This window comes from Hoplias malabaricus, chromosome 4 (genome assembly GCF_029633855.1).
Source record: "Hoplias malabaricus isolate fHopMal1 chromosome 4, fHopMal1.hap1, whole genome shotgun sequence".
Classification (NCBI taxonomy): domain Eukaryota; kingdom Metazoa; phylum Chordata; class Actinopteri; order Characiformes; family Erythrinidae; genus Hoplias; species Hoplias malabaricus.
This window is the reverse complement of record NC_089803.1, coordinates 28507339-28526497: the sequence shown is the minus strand read 5'-3', so window position 1 is coordinate 28526497 and position 19159 is coordinate 28507339. Positions and strand designations below refer to the sequence as shown.

Genomic DNA, 19159 nt, shown 5'->3' with positions numbered 1-19159 from the left:
ATTGACTCTGAACATCTCAGGCTTGGCACTAAGGCTCTCTGGCTGCCCTCTTCTCCACTCAGCGCGCTAAACCTAAATACTCTGCCTCTGGAGACAAACCTGGGGGGCGGTGAACATCAATATTTAAAAGGGGTGCACTGCTGTCTCAGTCCATATATTTTTAGACCACCCTTCTACAATTCTACAGAAAAGAGCAGCGCAGGCATGACTCACACTTGCAAACATATACATACACTATATCTGTATTTCAAATATGTCACAATAAAACCTTTATTCACTAAAATAATCTAAACACTCCTATCTGTGAAATCAGATAGTTTAAGGTGCATGCATTGCTGATATATGTAATCAATCGTTCACACACACAGATATGAGATAGTAGGAACACTGTCAATAGAATATTTCAGTGTGTGTTGGCATCAGCTTTGAATATGTACATAAAATATTGATTGACAAATCTCATCCACACCCATAGGTACACACCTAGTTTTTAATACAGTCACACTGGGCCTTCTCTATGTCTACAGTTACTGCCTGGAGTCCATCTGTTTCTCTGCATTCATCACAGGGGAATATTAGTGTGTATAGAGTTGACCACACACAGATCCTAAGCACATTAGTATCACTGTTAGGCTGCACATTTCCAAACAATCTAACAACGGATGACTAACGAGTGATCTGTACTTGTAGAAGTTCACTTCATAAAACAGACAATGAGAACCAGATTTACATACATTTGCAGGGGCACTGCAAAACGTGCGTTTATGGGATAAATTTACTGTCTGATCTACACTATGAATACCCATAAGAGTGCAAAACACACATCATTTTAAAAAGATGCTGAGCTCATGAGGTACTGAGAATTAAGTGAGTAGATTTTGTGAAACAGAAACACTGATGGTGACCACACACGTTTTTGCCAAGTCTCACACATGTGCATCTGATTTTCAGTATGTAAACAGTGCTATTCTTATAGTAAAGACTCTTTCAGAACATGTCAGAAGATCCTGCCCCTGTCTAGTTTCTCAGTGACGTGCCTTTTAAACTCTAATGTAAATATATGCCTGTTTTTAAAGGCAGAGGAAATTCAATGCAAAACCATCTGCCTCAAACTGCTGAAGGTTAGTGAATTGAATGAAGTATATAATCAACTCCTTGCTGTGTGATACTCCCTTAAATACATGTACACTGGGTTAAGAATCTCATTCTGTGTTTATACATGTATACAACCCATGAATGGCATGTTTCCGTATCTAGTGCCAAATTCATTCATAAATGGAGCACAGATGTGTCCGCATTGCGCCTAAACTTAGTGCAGTCTTACTGCTGAATATATCTGTAAGGTATGGGTACAGAAAAAAGGCTATGTCACACTAAACCTGACTGATTTGTGTGATTTATTCAGATGTCAAAAAATTAATTGAAATATGCAAATAATTCAATGTTATCTTACACACCAGATGTGTTTCTTTCTGTAGCTCCTGCAGAATGAGGTCTGGCATAGTCCTGCTGAAAAACACATGGAGGTCCTGGGAAAAGACTCCAAAATAGAAATAAATATAAGCCTCAATATGGTGTCAATGGTACCTTCACATAAATGCAGATAACGCAAGCTGTGGGCGCAGAGACATCACCAATCTTTCTGCACTAAATTGTAATATGGCTTCTTTGCATGATACAGTTTCAGGTTGCATTTCTTGATGCAGCGGCGGACTGTTCTAAGCGAAGACAATAAGACAATGTTTATTCAAAGTGCTTTTAAGCCCATGTGGCAGTGTCTAAACAGGGAAGCATGATTCATCAGGGTACCAACCATCCAACCTGAGGGCCCGATGATCACAATTCTCTCATGACGTTTAGCAAAAAGCGGTGAACCATGACCCCTCCTCACTTGCAAAGACTAAGTTTTGGTGAGGGGGCTCCTCTTATATTCAGTGTTGATGATCTCATCTGTTACCAGCTAAACTGACAACGGTGGACCATTGTTACTTGTATACACCTTTCTCTTAATTTATTCCGTACCATTTGTAAGTGTGTGCATCAAAATCAATTTATTTGGGGTTGATATTATAATATTTTCAGGTGACAGTGTCACTCCAAGGATTGCTATATTCAGTGAGGGCATTGGTATGGTGACAGCCGATAGGGAAGACGTGCTGTGTATTTAGATTTAGAATGCATTTGGATGAAGTGATGTGACCTCTAAGCTGTGAGCAAAAGCTCTCAAAATGTCAGCTCCTGATTGACAAGGTTAAAGTTTTCAAAATGGAAAGATGCCTGTCTGATGTCACATACTTCCCTAGGAATCTTTTTTTTGCACTTGAAGGCAATCTGCTCATTTGTAGATTTTATTTAATTTTTTAATTCATGGTGAGAATGTCACAGCAGTTTTGTTTTTCTTGCATTCCGTGTGCATAATTTCCACATGAATACAAAAATAACTTTCTAAAAACGGGGATATGACTGACATCATCAAAACCGCTCCCTCTCTGTCTCTTGCTCTCCTCTGATGGACAGAGTAATGGAACTCACTCTTCTCTCAGGACTCTGTGGACCAGCTCCAGAGACATTGCTCAGCCAGACACGAAATGCTAGCATCGCAGTACAGGGGTCCATGAGGGACACACTAGAGCACAACAGCACACTGCAGGATTGCTGCAAGAGGCCAGGAGTCTAAAGTCATCACAGTAAAGGGGGAAAAAAGGGGGAAAATGCTGTGGCAGAAAACAGCTGATAGGAACAGATCCATGGGCTCAGGTGTATAGTCAATTCTGCTACTCAAAACACAAGAGACACTCATTCACTCACAGACTCCTCACTGACAAACTGCTTCAAAGCTCCAGAGTAATCTCCACATACATTCACCTCTTTATCTGTTTGTTTGTTTACTGAGGAGCTGTTGAAAGGCTTAATTTTCAATCCATTTTTATCAATTCTTCCCCCGTTTTTTAATCTAAAAAGGCCCATTTTTCAAAATGGCAAGAAGAAAAGATAAATATACAGAAGAGCCTCGGTTGCCATAGTGACCTTGCATTATGCCTTGATTGCTATCAGTAGCATAGTTAGGGAAAGATTACTATTATTGTTTTTTTTTTTCATATTCCAAACTAAATCTCAGAATCTCAGGAAGTTAAAAGGAAAACAAAAAAACAGCAGCACAAGCCCATAATTCATTTCAGCCCAGTCACACAACTCATATCTGTGGCATCCGGCTAACGGTTAGCATTTAATAATGAACATCAGTGAGCACATTTGTCATGCATCAGTCTCCTGTGTACTACCTACTACAGAGACGTGTGTGTGTGTGTGTGTGTGTGTGTGTGAGGATGTTGTTAAAAGTGTGAATGCAAAATTAACACTTACTACAGCATGTGTTCACGATAAGGTGAAAGATGACAAAGACAGAGTCAACGAGAGAGAGAGAGCGAGAGCGAGAGAGAGAGAGAGAGAGAGAGAGAGAAAACAAAGAAAGAAAGAGGAGAGTGAGTGCAGATATTTTTACCCATAACTTAAATTATTCACACTTGGCATATTGATTCTTCCCACATGTGCAGATACACACACAAATACACACACACATTGACACAACACACACCCCAACTTTTTCTGCCTCCCTACAGACAAGATTACACTCACCTTCTTTCTTTTTCTATCTCTCACTGTCTTTCTCACTCTCTCACACGCGCGCACACACACACACACACACACACACTCTCTCACACACTGACTGTGCCGTGAGAATGGAGGGTGTGTGCTCCATTCTAGGCTGTTTGAATATTTCATTAAAAAGAAACCAAACACCTCTCCAGCTTCAGACCTCCTATGTGTCTATACACACACACACACACACACACACAACCTCTCACACAGACACATGGTCAGCATAAAGACTGATTCTTCAAGAACACACACTATTACAGTCATAGAGAGGAGGAGAAAAGACTGTTATTATATGAAATAGAGGTGGAACATCTCAAATCCATTCTCTCATCCTAATGCTCTCTCATACTGAGAGAGAGAGAGAGAGAGAGAGAGAGAGACAGACAGACACAGAGAGAGAGAGAGAACACCACTTAGCAAAGAGATCTCTTAGTATTTACACTTACAGAAACCTCCCACAGCATCAATGGGGGGCATTCCAGTCCTCTACATAAACAATAAAAAAAATCACCAGACAGTGAAAAGAGTTCAAGAGCAAAATACACAGGAAAACAAAAAGTGGGAGGATGACACTTCATTCTGACCAGACTGTTTCTGTGTGTGTGTTTATTTCTGTGGCTATAGCGACAGACAACTTGGCAAATCACCATGAACTGTGCACTGAAATTGGCAGAAAAAAGTCAGTCTCAAGCAGCCATTTTTTAACCCATATTATATGATAAGATATAAGACACAGAGATAGAGGGGGGGGGGGGGGAGAGAGAGAGAGAGAGAGAATGGTAATTAGAACTGCCAGATTCCTGCAGTGCGTTATCATATTAGAGTGATTACACTGCATGATTTATATGACTCGTCTGCTCTCATTTGCAGAGCAGCTATACTATCCTCCACACGCATACTCTCTCTCTCTCATACATGAAGATAGATTTTTTGGGTGCAGTGGTTACTGCGAGAGACAGAACAAACTCCTGCCTTCAGGGACAGAATAGAATACATGAACAATACCCATATTCCATTCAAAATACATAATGCAGCTACATATATATCATTTAGTCCTAATTACATTTATATTCAATTTTCATTCCTTGTTGAGAAATTACATTTTTCAACATAAAATAAATAATCAATTTTAAATCAAAATAAAAATGTCTTCACTTTTCCCTAAAACACAAATGGATAGAAATAATATCCAGAATTTCTCTGTTTCCATGCGCTATGAGTGAAAAAAAAAAGTGGTCTACACCAAAGGGGAGCTAGAATGTTTAAACAATGACTAATTTCAACTCATTTAAAACAACAACAAAATGATCGATCAAACATAGTTCCAAACAATCTACTCAACTGAGCGTCATCAGGGAACTGAGACAGAGAAGAAACTGAGTGAATAATCACTGAAACCAACAGAAGTGCTGAAGAATGAATCATTTTTATATCTTAGATGCAAATTGCAAGAGTGTTGCAATTTACAAATCACAAGAGCTGCAATTTTATTATAATCCAAATAATCAACACTGTTGTCTACAGAATTTGGAACATTGCATAATTTAACTAAGTAACACATTACACACAGCGCCCATTACAACAAACAGAAGCAACTAAACCCTAATTTAAAATATAAATAACTTAATTAAAAGGCTTAATTAATCAGGCTTAAGTTGAGAAACGTCCAATAGGATTGACCCTCAAGCGGGCACATTTGACTTGAGGCTAAACTGAGAAATCATATTTTGTGGAAAACTCCAGTGGACAGTAATTAATAGAAACAAATTACAATTAAATACTGCAGTTAGCCATTTTCCCAGTTTAGCTCTAGCTACCACAAATGTAGTGTTATTCTGCCTGTGCTAAAGCCCCAGCCTTTTACCAGTGGTGAACACTGTATATACAGCTCAATGCAAATCACTCTATAAGAACTGGGTTTTGCAGTGCAAAAGTTCAGAAAATAAACATCAGTATCTAATACTAAGTCCTATCCGAAAACATGAGTTTTTAAGCATTTATGATCCACTTTCAAAAATTAGCTTTTGGGCGGGGGGACAATTTCATATGTCAAATGTCAAACATATGTCAGACCTGGCAACCCTGTAGGTCGTTCACCTCAGTAAGCAAGCAGTGTAGGATAGTAAACATGGACATTTTTGAAGAGGAGTAAATCACAGCCATCATAAACAAAGTTAGCTGCGGTTAGCTTGCTGGCTAAGGTCAGAACCCTTGAGACAGATCTCTGGTTAATTTGAATGTTAATAAAGTTTTACTGAGTACTAAAACTTTAGATGCAGACCTGGGGCTTGTATAATTTGTGTCTGACTCTGCCAAAGCAACCTTAAAGTTTTACACCCGTTAAAATAGGAGAAGTGCCAGAATTAAGACATTATCAAAAGGTAACGTTTCACATATGTAAAATTATTTATATTTTGTAATATAATATTAATTATGAGTTATATTAAATATGAGTTAATTATGGCAAAGATACTGTGCTAATGGATACTAATTTAAGCATTTTATTAATGTTACGTAAAATTTGAATGTCAAAAATTATTACTGGGCGGCACGGTGCTGCAGCAGGTAGGTGTTGCAGTCACACAGCTCCAGGGACCTGGAGGTTGTGGGTTCGATTCCCGCTCCAGGTGACTGTCTGTGAGGAGTTGGTGTGTTCTCCCCGTGTCCGCGTGGGTTTCCTCCGGGTGCTCCGGTTTCCTCCCACAGTCCAAAAACACACATTGGTAGGTGGATTGGCGACTCAAAAGTGACCGTAGGTGTGAGTGAATGTGTGTGTGTGTTGCCCTGTGAGGGACTAGCGCCCCCTCCAGGGTGTATTCGCACCTTGCGCCCAATGATTCCAGGTAGACTCTGGACCCAACGTGACCCTGAATTGGATAAGCGGTTACAGATATTGAATGGATGGATGAAAAGTTATTACTAAAATGTAAATGATCTCTTTGCATCTCTGCACAGCCCAGTTGGTATACTGAATGTATAAAACTTATTAAAGTAGAATTGCAAAGCAAGCCATGAATGTCCTTTAAAAAGGGATGTTTGCCATGTGTATGCATTTTGTAGTTCAACATTTACAATGTTTTAGCTCATTTTTACTTTGTTCTCTAATGATCAGGACGGCCACAAAGCTGGTGGATGACTTTCAGTGACACTTATGCGCTGGTGGTGTGTTATTGTGTGTTGTCTTGGGACGATCGGATCAGACACAAATGATTTTTTTCAGATCAGACATGAGTTAGGGGGCAGAAATTAAAATTACTCAGTAACAATTATGTTTTGCACATAGAATGTACTGATTCTGTTGTCTCAGATGGCTTGAGTTCATGAAAAAGAGCTTATCACTGCTGTAGATGCACAAATACATCTTCAGAGGTGAGCATGGTTCTAGATATTTGGGCAGATGTTTAAAATGTTGAACTGAATATGAATGGTGAACTAAAACCTGGATCACACTTCGATAACTCAAAGATAACACTGTACCAAAACGATAACCGTAATGACTTTAATTTTACTTCTTATCTGATGTAAAGTCCATGAGCCAAGGCATGTTTGGTGTCTAAAGTTTGTTCCTAGTTTTGCACATGCGCAACAAGGCTAACGTGTGTAAATAATGAAAGTTTGTGACTACCAGTTACTTTCAAATACTTTCAACTGTTTCCCAAGGAACATGTAAAGTACATGAACAAGCAAGATACACGTTGATTGGAATTTACAGTGCTGTTTTTAAATAGTATAAAAGAAAAATGTCTAATTAAATTTAAAAGACTGTAATCAAAACTCGATGTCTGGAGACAATGAGACTTAATTGCAGCTTTGGAACTACTTCTTTAAACCCTGCTGAATGAGCCCAGTTTCACACTGGGCTAACTGCACTCTCTAAAAAAGCACTTCTGAGACAGTACTGAGAAGAGTCAGCATCAAAGACTCGAAGTGATTTCAGAGAATAATAAAAATTACAGTTCATTGATGTCTCCAGCCCTAATCTTCTTTCACCTCTCTTACCTCAACCCTCTTTTGCCTCTGTCTATCTTTCACTAAACTCAACTCTCAAAATAAAGCTTGAAATAAAGCTACAGTTCTTTGTGTATGGAAATACACAGAATATGTTTGTCTGTTTCTCTCTGTCCCTTGTGTATTCATGTAAGAAAGGAGCACAAAAAACCGTGGGAGGACCGTGCAGTAAATGAGTGGAGACATCACACATGTAGCAGATCCTACCCAATTTACTAAACTCTGAGCAGCTTGCAGTGGCCAGTTTTACACTGACTTTCCTACTCTTAATCAAATAGGTTTGAATTTGAAATAGAATCTCTAAAGGTACATCAACAGACTTCCTTTTACGACAAAGCATCTGGAAAGAGGCACAAACCTAAAAAAAAAGCTAAAAGAACGTTTGAATGATATAAGGATGATATGGTTTACACTCCAAGGACAAGAGGAACGCATGAGAGACGCAACAACAAAATGGTGGGACGAAGGCACCAATGGTTGCTCACAATCTGTGCAATTTCTATGGTTTTGTGGTAAAGGTTTTAACTTATGAATGTATGTTCTATTCCTCAATAAACTTTCACATTGTCTCAAGCGCTTGACCTTCATTTTTAACTTTGATGGCACTGTCCATCTCAGAACTGGAAACCTAACATTACGGATTGTCTGTGGACAAATACGGTCCCATGTCAGTAATTTAGGGATAGTGACATGAATTAAAGTGAGCACTATGATTTACTTTTATGCAGACTGGGATGTTTGCTAAGGCTGTGTAGAATTTCTCAGCATAGAAGGCACAAATTAAGTTTGTTGTGGGTGGAGTATGACAAGACTTGAGCTCCAGGTGGCAATGTGGAGACATCACGCTCAATCTGATTCAATCCAGGCCTTCTGTATTGATCTGTAACACACACCGCCCTCCCCCACCCCACCACCCCCAAGTCCCTATCCACTAGAGGGAGGACAGAGCATGTCCAACTCCTTGACAGATCATTTCAGACCAGCAGAGAGATGAGAAGCTCGAATGAGATCAATGACTCACACTATGTGGTCTGCGGGACCTCAGGTGTGTGTGTGTGTGTGTGTTTGTGTGTGTCCCCTCACTAGGGAGGGACTACATTTTTTTGTGTGTATGTAGAATCAGCTGGATTTAATCAATGAGAGAATAAGAGATGAGAACTCATCAGTATGCACATGCAATACAGCCCCCTTCGCCTTCCTGTAACTTCTGGCCTTTTATCATTACCTCACAGAAAAAGACACAGACACAGACACACACACACACACATGAACCCAAGACTTGAATTTCTCAGAGGAGCTGTAATTAGAAGATTAGATCCACATGATAAACCCAGAGTCGTCATCTCTCTCTTTCTCTCCCTCTCTCTTCATAGGTGCCTCTGTAAATATAAGTGAATATGCCTGTCTACATATGTGTGTGAATGCATATTTCTTTTTTTCCATCATCTATTTCACTTTCTTGCTTTCTATAGTCTCTGCTCTCTTTTTCTTTCTTTTGATCTCTCTTTTCTCTCTTTCTCTCTCCGGCCTGAAACTCTCATCTCTTTCTCATTCTCATCTTGCTTCCTATTCCCCCACCTCTCTCTCTCACTCTCTTTCTCTCTCCCCAGTTCTGCACCCTTGGCTGTTGTCACATGGGAATTGCACATGATTTTTAGGACAATTAATATTAGAAATGGTATGAGTGTATTGGGTTTCAAAGTGCAGCACAGCATTACAATCAGAAACCGTCCCATCTCTAAACGGGTGGTTATTAGATTCAGCTCATTACACTTCAAACAGCAGAGAGGAAAAATTCCTGAGAGCAGTGTGTGTGTGTGTGCATCTGTGTTTGTGTGTGTGTGTGTGTGTGTGTGTGTGAGAGAGAGAGAGAGAGAGAGAGAGAGAGAGAGAGAGAGAAAGAGACAGAGAGTGTGTGTGTGTGGTGGGGGGGGGGGGTCTTTTGGGGGATGTGGGTGACCTTGCTGAAGGACAGAGTAGGTGATGTAATGTAACAGAATTAGACAGAAGGCTGGTTAATGTGCGTGAATCAGATCTGAGTTGTTTTGAGTTTGCTCATGAAAACTATGTGTTTAAATGTGACATTTACAGTGAGTCAGGCTTTTTAAAGGATATTCATGATTCTCTGGAAGATCAGACAGGTCTGATCAGGTCTGATCACAGCCCAGAGAGAAACACAAGAGTGCAGGGCTTAGAAAGATAGCATCAACAAGGAGACAGAAAGAGAGGAAGGAGATTAAGAGGAGGAGGCGATTGAGAAAGAGACTAGGTAAAGATAGAGGAAAAAGAGAAAGAAAGAGTGTAGTGAAAAGAGTAAGAAAGAAATATAGACACAGGGAAATGGGAGAGAAAGCAACAGAGAGGGAGAGAGAGAGAGAGAGATAGACAATTATAAGAGAACACAAGAGAGAGATAAGTGCGAGAAAGAAGGAAGGGAAACTGAAATGAAGAAAAACTGATAGAAACAGAGGAGAAAGGAATAGAAAAAAGGCAGAGAGAGACACACACAGAGAGAGAGAAGGTGTAAAAGAAAAGAGAGAGTAGCCAAAGATTGAGTGAGAGAGAGATTTTTTTTCCCTGTGTCTATATAATTGCATCATTTCACACCATGCGTTCTGCGGGGCAAACAGTCAAACAGCGAGAGGGACTCTGAGCTGGAGCTGTTATAGATCTTAGATCTGCCTCCAGACGAGATGGACACAGCTGTGTGCATCCTATTAAATAAAGGACTACACACACGCACACATACACACAAACCCGTGTTTGTTTCCATGCATTGTGGGGAGATTACATTGATTACATTCATTCTATGGAGCCTTTCCTAACCTCAGCTATAACTATTACTTCCCTAAACCTAACCCTAACCTTAAAGCATGTTTTCACCTAAAGAGTTAACAGTATATGTCTTGTTCCAGCTTCTAGCCCACACAAAAAAAGACAAGATGTTGGTCCCCACAATGTGAGTGAAACCTCATACACCCCTTCCCACACACACACAAATCTTCTAGTGTATCGGATCTGTTGGCTCAGCTCACTAACAAGTTCTAACACTTGCTCACTAGCAATACTCTTCCCCAAAACTGGCCAAGTCATTAACTTTTTCTACGCATACTCACTGTGTTTAGGGTTATTTTTGAAAAGCCCACACACCACATGACACTTTCCACATTTCTCCATAGAACTGAACTTCTTCTCATTCACTAATTAAACAAAGCTGCATCTAAAGCATTATAAACTCTCAGTGGATGTCTGCTTCCAACATTCGCATAAAAAAAAAAGAAAAGCAGACTCCTTCCCAATATAACAGACAGACACGCACACACAGAACTGGTCATCCCTCTCCCACACAGACAGGAGAGCTGCTAATTGCCTGTCCTACCTGGGGACGTGAAGAGCATAAAGAGTGAACTGAAGGTTTGCGTGTTCTGTGCTGAGCTTAAGTATTGGATATGGACAGATCAAGACATTTTGAGAGAGGGGTGGGGGAGTGGGGGTGGGGGGCTTAAAGAGAAAGTAAATTAAGAAAGAGATATTAAGAGAAATAAACAAGAAAGCAATGAGAAAATAGAAGTAAAGTGGGTGTGAGAGAAGGTGGGGGGAGGGAAAAGTGAGGAAAAGCAAAAAAGAAAGATAGAAAGACAGAAAGAATGACAGGAAGAAACGACAAATGACTCTTGCTGTCTTACCTTGGCCTGGCCTCAGGGTCCATCTGGAAAACAGAGAAATAGAGAGAGATGAGATTGAATACAACACAACCAATAAAGCCCAGATACAGCAGATAATGGAAGCCCAAATGAAAAGGTGCTTTCAGATTCAATCCGCAGCACCAGGTTCCATCATAAAAACTCCTATAAATCACCTCCCACTATTATCACCAGACAGAAAGATGAAATGTGGCTCCTCTTGCACTGCACGGAATCAGGCTGGAGCAGTACGCAGCCTGGGCACTCTCTGTGACTGGCCCAGGATGGACATCCTATTTTTGTCCTGGCTCATTTGTCTGACCACCAGAGCCTGAAGCTGAGAACTAAACGCTGTACGTCTGTAGCTCTGTGTGCAGTCTGACAAAAAACATCGCTACATTAGAGGAACTCAACTTCCCTATGTTAATCTGACACACTGTGACAGAGAGAGAGAGAGAGAGAGAGAGAGAGAGAGAGAGAGAGAGAGAGAGAGTGACTTTCAAATACCCTTAATAAGTTTTAATAGACATTAAACATTCATTCATTCACCGTCTATAACGGCTTCTCCAGTTCAGGGTCACGGTGGGTCCGGACCCTTACCAAAAATCACTGGGCGCAAGGCAGGGACACACACTGGAGGGGGCTCAGTCCCTCACAGGGCCTAAGACGATCACACATTAAATCACACACACACCTATAGACACTTTTGAGTATCTAATCCACCTAATCCAAAGTTTGTTTTTGGACCGTATGAGGAAACTGGAGCACCTGGAGGAAACCCACGCAGACACAGGGAAAACACACCAAACTCCTCACAGACAGTCACCCCAGGTCCCTGGAGCTATGTGACTGTGTGATTGCACCACTGTGCCGTCCACATTAAACATCGAATTAAAACACTGACATGGACAGTTACTAAAAAATCTCTCTCCATTTGATTTACAGACAAAACCCACCCATCCTGGACTCTGTTATGAGGGGGAGTATAATAAGTGAACTCCACTGAGTGTCACTTTATCACCAGACCCCACACCATCAGGACAGAGTCACTTCGTATACCATATCCCTTCAGTATTGTGGACACAGTAGAAGAGATACTTATTTCAGCTCATTTCCTTCTGCACCAGATTCACTGCTCCAAACAGTACATTCAAAAGAATAATCTTATCCCTCTTAGGTACAGGTACCTTGACCCATAAATAAACAAATTCAAATGAAAGACACATAGGGTCTTCACATAAAACCTGTCGTAAACAGGGTACTGAGCAAAAACGTGGACAAGGGTCTCAGCAGCTCCACAACAGGGGCGATCCTCCACAGCTGAGGGATCAAACCGAGCCTCATGCCTGTTTGCACAATCCTCCAGTGGTGGTCTCTAACCCTCTTCTCAATGGGCCTGTTGTACTGTAACCTCTAGCTACCTTTCAGGTGAAGAACCTGCTCCCAAAACATCTGTACATTTAGTATTTCACAACACCCTCAGGTTAGGAAAGTTCAAAACATTGGTACCAAGTCCAGAGCTTCTTTACTGAGACCGCTAAACAAGACATGGAGTGTCTAGTGAGAAGGTTTTTCTTTAACTTCCAGCTAATCCTCCTTGAATGTCCAACTTTGGAAAGATGGCGCCGTCCATTACTCTTTGACTTGTGACGTGTTCAGATCCTTGGAGACCCAGACTGGCAGGCCTGACCTCAAATTGTCAGCACATTTGAAGCCATGCGTACTGACTTAAGGCCCACTGGGTCCATCAGTTGTTCTGAAGATTACCAAACCTCTCCCCACCTCAGAAAGCATACTTTAGTGATACCATCCTCCAGTAGCTGAGCCCAGAGACTTGGGTCAACAGTGGTAGATGTGGATTAAAAAACAGTGGTTCCTCAAACACCCACTTAGACTGACATGTGCTGTCCTCCATGAAAAGGAGAACACTGTTGAAACAAAAGGAGTCAAACCCTTTAAATCCAGTCATCTCAGAAGGAAAACAGATGCCTGTCCAGGAGAGCACAGGTTACACAGACACTGCCTTCAAGTTCAAGACAGCTACTTTGACTCGAATGTCTATCAGGCCTTGTCTACCTTCCTGAAAGGGCAGGTGGGAGAACTGTGGCTCTCATCCTGTGCTGTCCATTCCAGAAGTAATCAACCAATGCTCTCTGAATCCCATCAACGAGTCCACCTGGTGGACTGAGCACAGTGAACTCATGTCAATCAGGACTCAACCCCCTACGATAGCTGGGGGGAGCAAACATAACCATTTAAAAAATCGGAGACAGACATTCTCCCTTAACCCCTCTCAGTTCTGAGAGAGAGGCGGGTGGGATCAGACTCTGAAAGGCCCTCTAAGCTTGAAAAAAACCAGAGACAAAAAGATGAATAGAAGAATCAATTGAAGGGCATTAGGGATGGATAGAAGCAGAAAGAGAGGGGGAGCAAGACGGAAACATCGAGAGAGCAAAGATGGAGGCAGACAGGAGAGACAGAAAGGGAAAGTGCACTAAGCATGAGAAAACCAGAGAGAGAGAGAGAGAGAGAGATGGACAGAAAAAGCAATTGAGGAGGAACACAGAGAGGAAGACAGAAAGGCAGAGTGAAAGAGAAGCGTCTCCAGCTTTAATTAAAGGAAAGGGCAGTGAAATGAATGGACGATAAGACTGCAGCATCTGTCTCTGCTCTCCCTCGTTCAGCCATTTTCATTATAAAACTGAAAGAGCGAGAGGAGAGCACTTTGGGCTAAAAATCCAGATACAGTTTGAAACAGCGGTGTAATTGGAGAGAGAGAAAGATATGACAGTGGCTGTATGTAGAAGGACATCACTGCGTGGGGTGTGAAAGAGTGTGTAAGAGTGACATAGAGCATCTCATTAGCTCCAGTCGTTTCTTTCTCACCCAGTCCTTCACTGGCCTTTCTGAACATTGACCTCCATTGTGGTCTAAGAAAAGCAGCTATCAAACAACTGGCCAATGACTGATTGGAGCACTGTTCAGATGAGACACACAGACTCTTTGTGGGAATGCTTGCATGTTTGTGGGTGGTATTTATACTTAAAGAAACAGGAGAAGAAATTGGCACAATTTTACCATTACCCCAAATGTAGTTCATGTATAAACTATTACACAATGTAAGGTTGTCTTTTTCCACCTTAAATAAATAAGGGAAATAACAATGTGATACATTTCTTCTTTGATCATCATCAATCTTCTAGCTGATGCTATCATCCTGGCACTATACATCTGGCTGCATGCCGCCTGGTGCGACAGCTGATGTAAGGACAGTTGTTCCTCTATAAGTTGTTTTTCAAGCTTGTGAGTAGTAGTAGTTGGGTATGAAAAAAAATACATAAATAAAAATAATAAAATAAAATAAAACCAACAACAAAGATTAGTACTTTGAACAAACATCATGCATTGTTGCAATCCTCAGCCATCTGCTCCACACTATGCCTTCTGGTAAATTAGTTTTCATTTCCATTTTAAATGGTGCAACAGTTACATTCTGGTGCCTCTACGCCATTTAAGGTGGAATGGAAAATTAGCATAAAAAAGTGGAAAGGTACAGCAACTTCAGCTTTGCATGTGGTATGCTGTCAGTTGGCATTAGAAAGGAATACCCGTCAGTTAAATAGGAGGCAGGCTAACGTGTGTTCTGCATCCAAAATATGTCCTTGTGATTACAGTAATGGGGTGGGAAATGTTTCACTACAGTGAAGTAGTCTAGTTGGTGGCTGCTCACTATAGCAACATCACTATAGCAACATCTCCCCCTTCCCTTTCCCAGAGACACAAGTTTTACTACCAAAGCAGGGATTTAAACAACAAAAGTCACATAAGAACATGTAATCTTTCTACCTGAAGTAACTTATAGACAATGTGTGAGGATTTATATATGCAGCTCCAGGGCAAAACTAAAGATCAAGACTTAAATGTGCCTCACTGGTCCACACAAACACTCGGCATTCATCTGTATGCACAATGTTTGTATACACGGGTCCATTTGTAAGTGTATCACACCGTGTACGTCTGTTCAGAAAAGGCAGATTTCCCCCCGATGGATTTTGGCACAGAGGTCACTATTGGCCCTGATTTGACAGTAAACACAGCACTAGAGGCTAGCTCTGCTTCCCTACCGCCGTTCTATTGATTTACTGACAGATGTGCAGATTACGCTGCAAACTAAAAGCAAGTGTGTGTGGCTGACTCGGCAGCATGGCCATTATCCAGGCCTTTCCCTACATTTATCAAGCTAAGAAACACATTAGTCTATTATGGCATTACATTTTTCATATTTTCTATTTGTATCATGAATTCTGCTACACCTCGGCACATTTTAAGTGTAAATTGTAGCTGAAATCCTTAAAAACACTCTGGAAAAAACAAAGTCTCATGCTGGTGGGGATATAAATGAGATTTGCATCATTTTTCATACAAAAAGATTTAGGACTTTGCTCAAAATATCAATACATAATTTATTTCAAAGGGGCCAATTTTCAGCCCCTCGCCATAAAGTTTTACACAATGTTCATTTTCTCACCATATTACATTATATAACATCATCAATCACAATATTAATCCACATGAGAACACCAGGTCCTAATAACTGCACAGCAGGTACTGATGGCTCACACTGTCTTTCGCTTCTTCAGGTAATTATAGTCTCTCTTTCCATTTTTATAATTTGATTTCAATCTTCAGAAACAGCGAAGAGACATTTGTGTGGTTTCAGATTTGATTCTGCATGCTGTGACCCAGAGTGTGTGAGCATGTATCCCAAAAGGGCCAATAACTGACCAACTGCAAAATTTGAAGATCAGGCTCCGATAGTTTTATTGTTGCTAAGTCCATGAAACCTTCAGGGTGGTAGCAGCCATATAACAATCGTGCTGAGAGAACAGTAGTGCAAATGAATATATAGGAGCACACAGACAAAAATTGGAATCATTACTTTTCAAAACTGACAGATTAAGTGTGAACTGAATATATGAATTTTGGCAAATTTAAGCCATTATTTTTATGTTTTATGATCAATTTGCCTTCACATGATGCAGAAAGAATGATGAAGGTTGTCTTTTGATGTTTTTAAATGATTTTTTCCCCACTCTTTTCATCTGTTGGATTGGGGCAGGACTAAATTCACCTTACATGATCAGTTCTGCCAAAAGACCAGCCAGACCAACCATTCACCTTGATAAACCCACCATTCCAACACATTCAGCCTAATGGGAGTGGATGAATAATCAGGGGATGTGTTATCTCTTGCTTCCCATTACATTTTACATGTCTCCTCATGCATTCAAACCTCATGCATAGTGCACTGAGACTGCAGTAATATAACTACATAATGAAGGAGTTTCCTGAAATCTTTTATTCACTGGATATTATAGCTTTATAAGTGTTGGTGTTTTGGAAATGGATACTACCCTTTAAGATCCGCAAACCCTGAAGCAAACAGGTCAGAGCAATGTTAGATACTCCTTTAACAACTCTTTTACTTTTGCATGATTTCTTTTGGCAAGCTATACTGAAACAATAAAAATTATAGTGCATGATATATTTATCTTTATACAATTTTAATTAACATGAGAGCACCACAGTCATGTTTAAACTGACCTATTCAGCTAATTGTCAGGAATTACACTGAGACACGTTATTTAGTCACCTTATCTTAGCATTTTCTGCAATGCTTTTTATTGTTAAAGATATTTCTAAATGGTATATTAAACATTCTCACTGTAGGTTTGCTATGAGGAGATCCACAGGGGGTTTCCCTTTATTTAACAAAGGAAGTAGTGGTTAGAGATGACTGTGATTGGCCAAATGGCATGTCAATCAGGGTTTGGCAAACTGTCACTTGGCCATTAGGGTCTAATTCACCAAAAGAGAGTGTGTGTGCGTGTCTGAGAGAGAGAGAGAGAGAGAGAGAGAGAGAGAGAGAGAGAGAGAAAGAGAGAGAGCGAGAGAGAGAGAGAGAGAGAGCGAGAGAGAGAGAGAGAGAGAGAGAGAGAGAGAGAGAAAGAGAGAGAGCGAGAGAGCATAATTGCATGTGAGTGCCTTCCTCGTTGTTGGACTGTAAGCCATGAGGTGTGTTTCTCACTGGGACTGAACCAAGAGCCAATCAGCTTTCAATTACAATCGTAATTAACCCAGTCTCTGAGAGCACAATCTTTCTGAGCCCAAAAGCAATTCTTGTGCATGCACGCACACACACAAACAAACACACACACAGACACACACTGCCTATTTTCTTCAACTCTGTGCTACCTCTGAGATTTTCTCTCACCGTGTCATGACAAATGGGCTGAGGGGATCTTTTAATTCTGCCCTGTAAGCAATAAAACCCTCCTAAAGAGCAAATGTGTGTGTGAGTGTAAGTGAGAATAATACTGTGACTATGTATATGTGTGTGAAAGAGAGAGCGAGTGGGGAAGAGGAGCATAAAGAAAGACAGACAGGGGAAACTGAAAAAAAGGAGAGACATGGGAGAAAGTTATAGGAAGTGGGAGAATGAGGACAGCATGAGCAGAAAGAAAATGAAAACAGAATAAAGAAGAGACAAAGGAGGCTGTGAGAAATAGAGACAAAGTGCCAGACATAAAACAGAGATGAGGATTGATCAGCTGTTGATTGGATTTGGCTGATTTCAGCCCAAATACTCATTTTGTGATGATCACAGTGTGTACGTGTTATGTGTGAGCTTGTGTGTGTGTGTAAGAGGAAGAGAGAGAGGAAGAAAGGCAAAAAAGAGGGTGTGTGTGTGTAACCTTGAATATAGGCAGCATTTATAGCTGTAAGTTTATGAGAGAGGAGGCACTGGCAAATATCCAGGAGAGCAATAACATGCCTACATCACCGCCCTTCACATATACTATATGTGCATGTGTGTGTGTGTGGTAAATCCTCCTGCCTTCAGCAGCATCCTTCATAACTCTGTGTGTGTCCTAGATGCCTACATCAGTGCCCTTCATAAGCCTTCCTCGATTTGCTGAAGCTTTCCCCTGCCCTCCCTTTTACTCTCTGTGACCCTGGAAAAAGAAGCCCACAATCAGAGTTAATATCCTCGTACCATTAAAACATCTCCAACCCTCCAGCCCTCTTTAGGAACACACTCCAGAGGGTTTGCTAGGAACATTAGCCCACTTGAATGAAAATATTTTGGATACATTTTCCATTTAAAGTGCAATGGTACGGGACAGATTCGATTATTTTCTTTCAACAGCGATGAGCAGGAAAGAGGACACAAATGTTTGCTCAAAACCTGTGTACCTGTGTATCAGAGCATGCAAAGACCTTTGTTCTGAAGATAAAGCTTCTGTTTATGGATTAAGTCATTAGGTCCAGATCAGAGCTGCTTACGTCATTTTTAGCACTAAATAGTAGAAATGAAAAATAGTCATGAAAGTGAATATTTATGTATTTATTTTTATAATATGCAACACATAAGATGAATTATCAAATTGCTCTGTAGTTTCTGAATAAACGAGTTTACGCTTCACAGAGTGGCCATTTTTAGAATAGGTTTAGAAAATAATTCCTGATACATCTCAGCCGGAGGCCAATACATAATATAGTTTCATAACATGAAGAAGAACCTTTCATGATAATGATTGATAACTCCTTGTAAGCCATTTTAATGCTCTAGGTTGTGGTTTGGGCTAGTTGTAGATGTGGTGAAGGAGATGCATTACGCATGTCACTTGTAATCATTCCAATGCAAAGGAGATTTGTAAGTAACAATGCTAGTTCAGGTTTCTTAGAGACATGACCTAGCATTGTTACTTACCTGACTCTCCATTGTATCTCTGCCATGACGGAGT

General features: G+C 40.6%; 1 protein-coding gene across 1 annotated transcript in view; it reads right to left on the bottom strand.

Moving 5' to 3' along the window:
• trim44 (tripartite motif containing 44) overlaps positions 1-19159 on the bottom strand; it is a 61125-nt gene that overhangs the window by 22042 nt on the left and 19924 nt on the right. The window contains exon 5 of the mRNA XM_066669131.1: positions 11355-11377. Within this exon, the coding sequence (XP_066525228.1) occupies positions 11355-11377 (23 nt within the window). The remainder of the gene's footprint in view (positions 1-11354; positions 11378-19159) is intronic.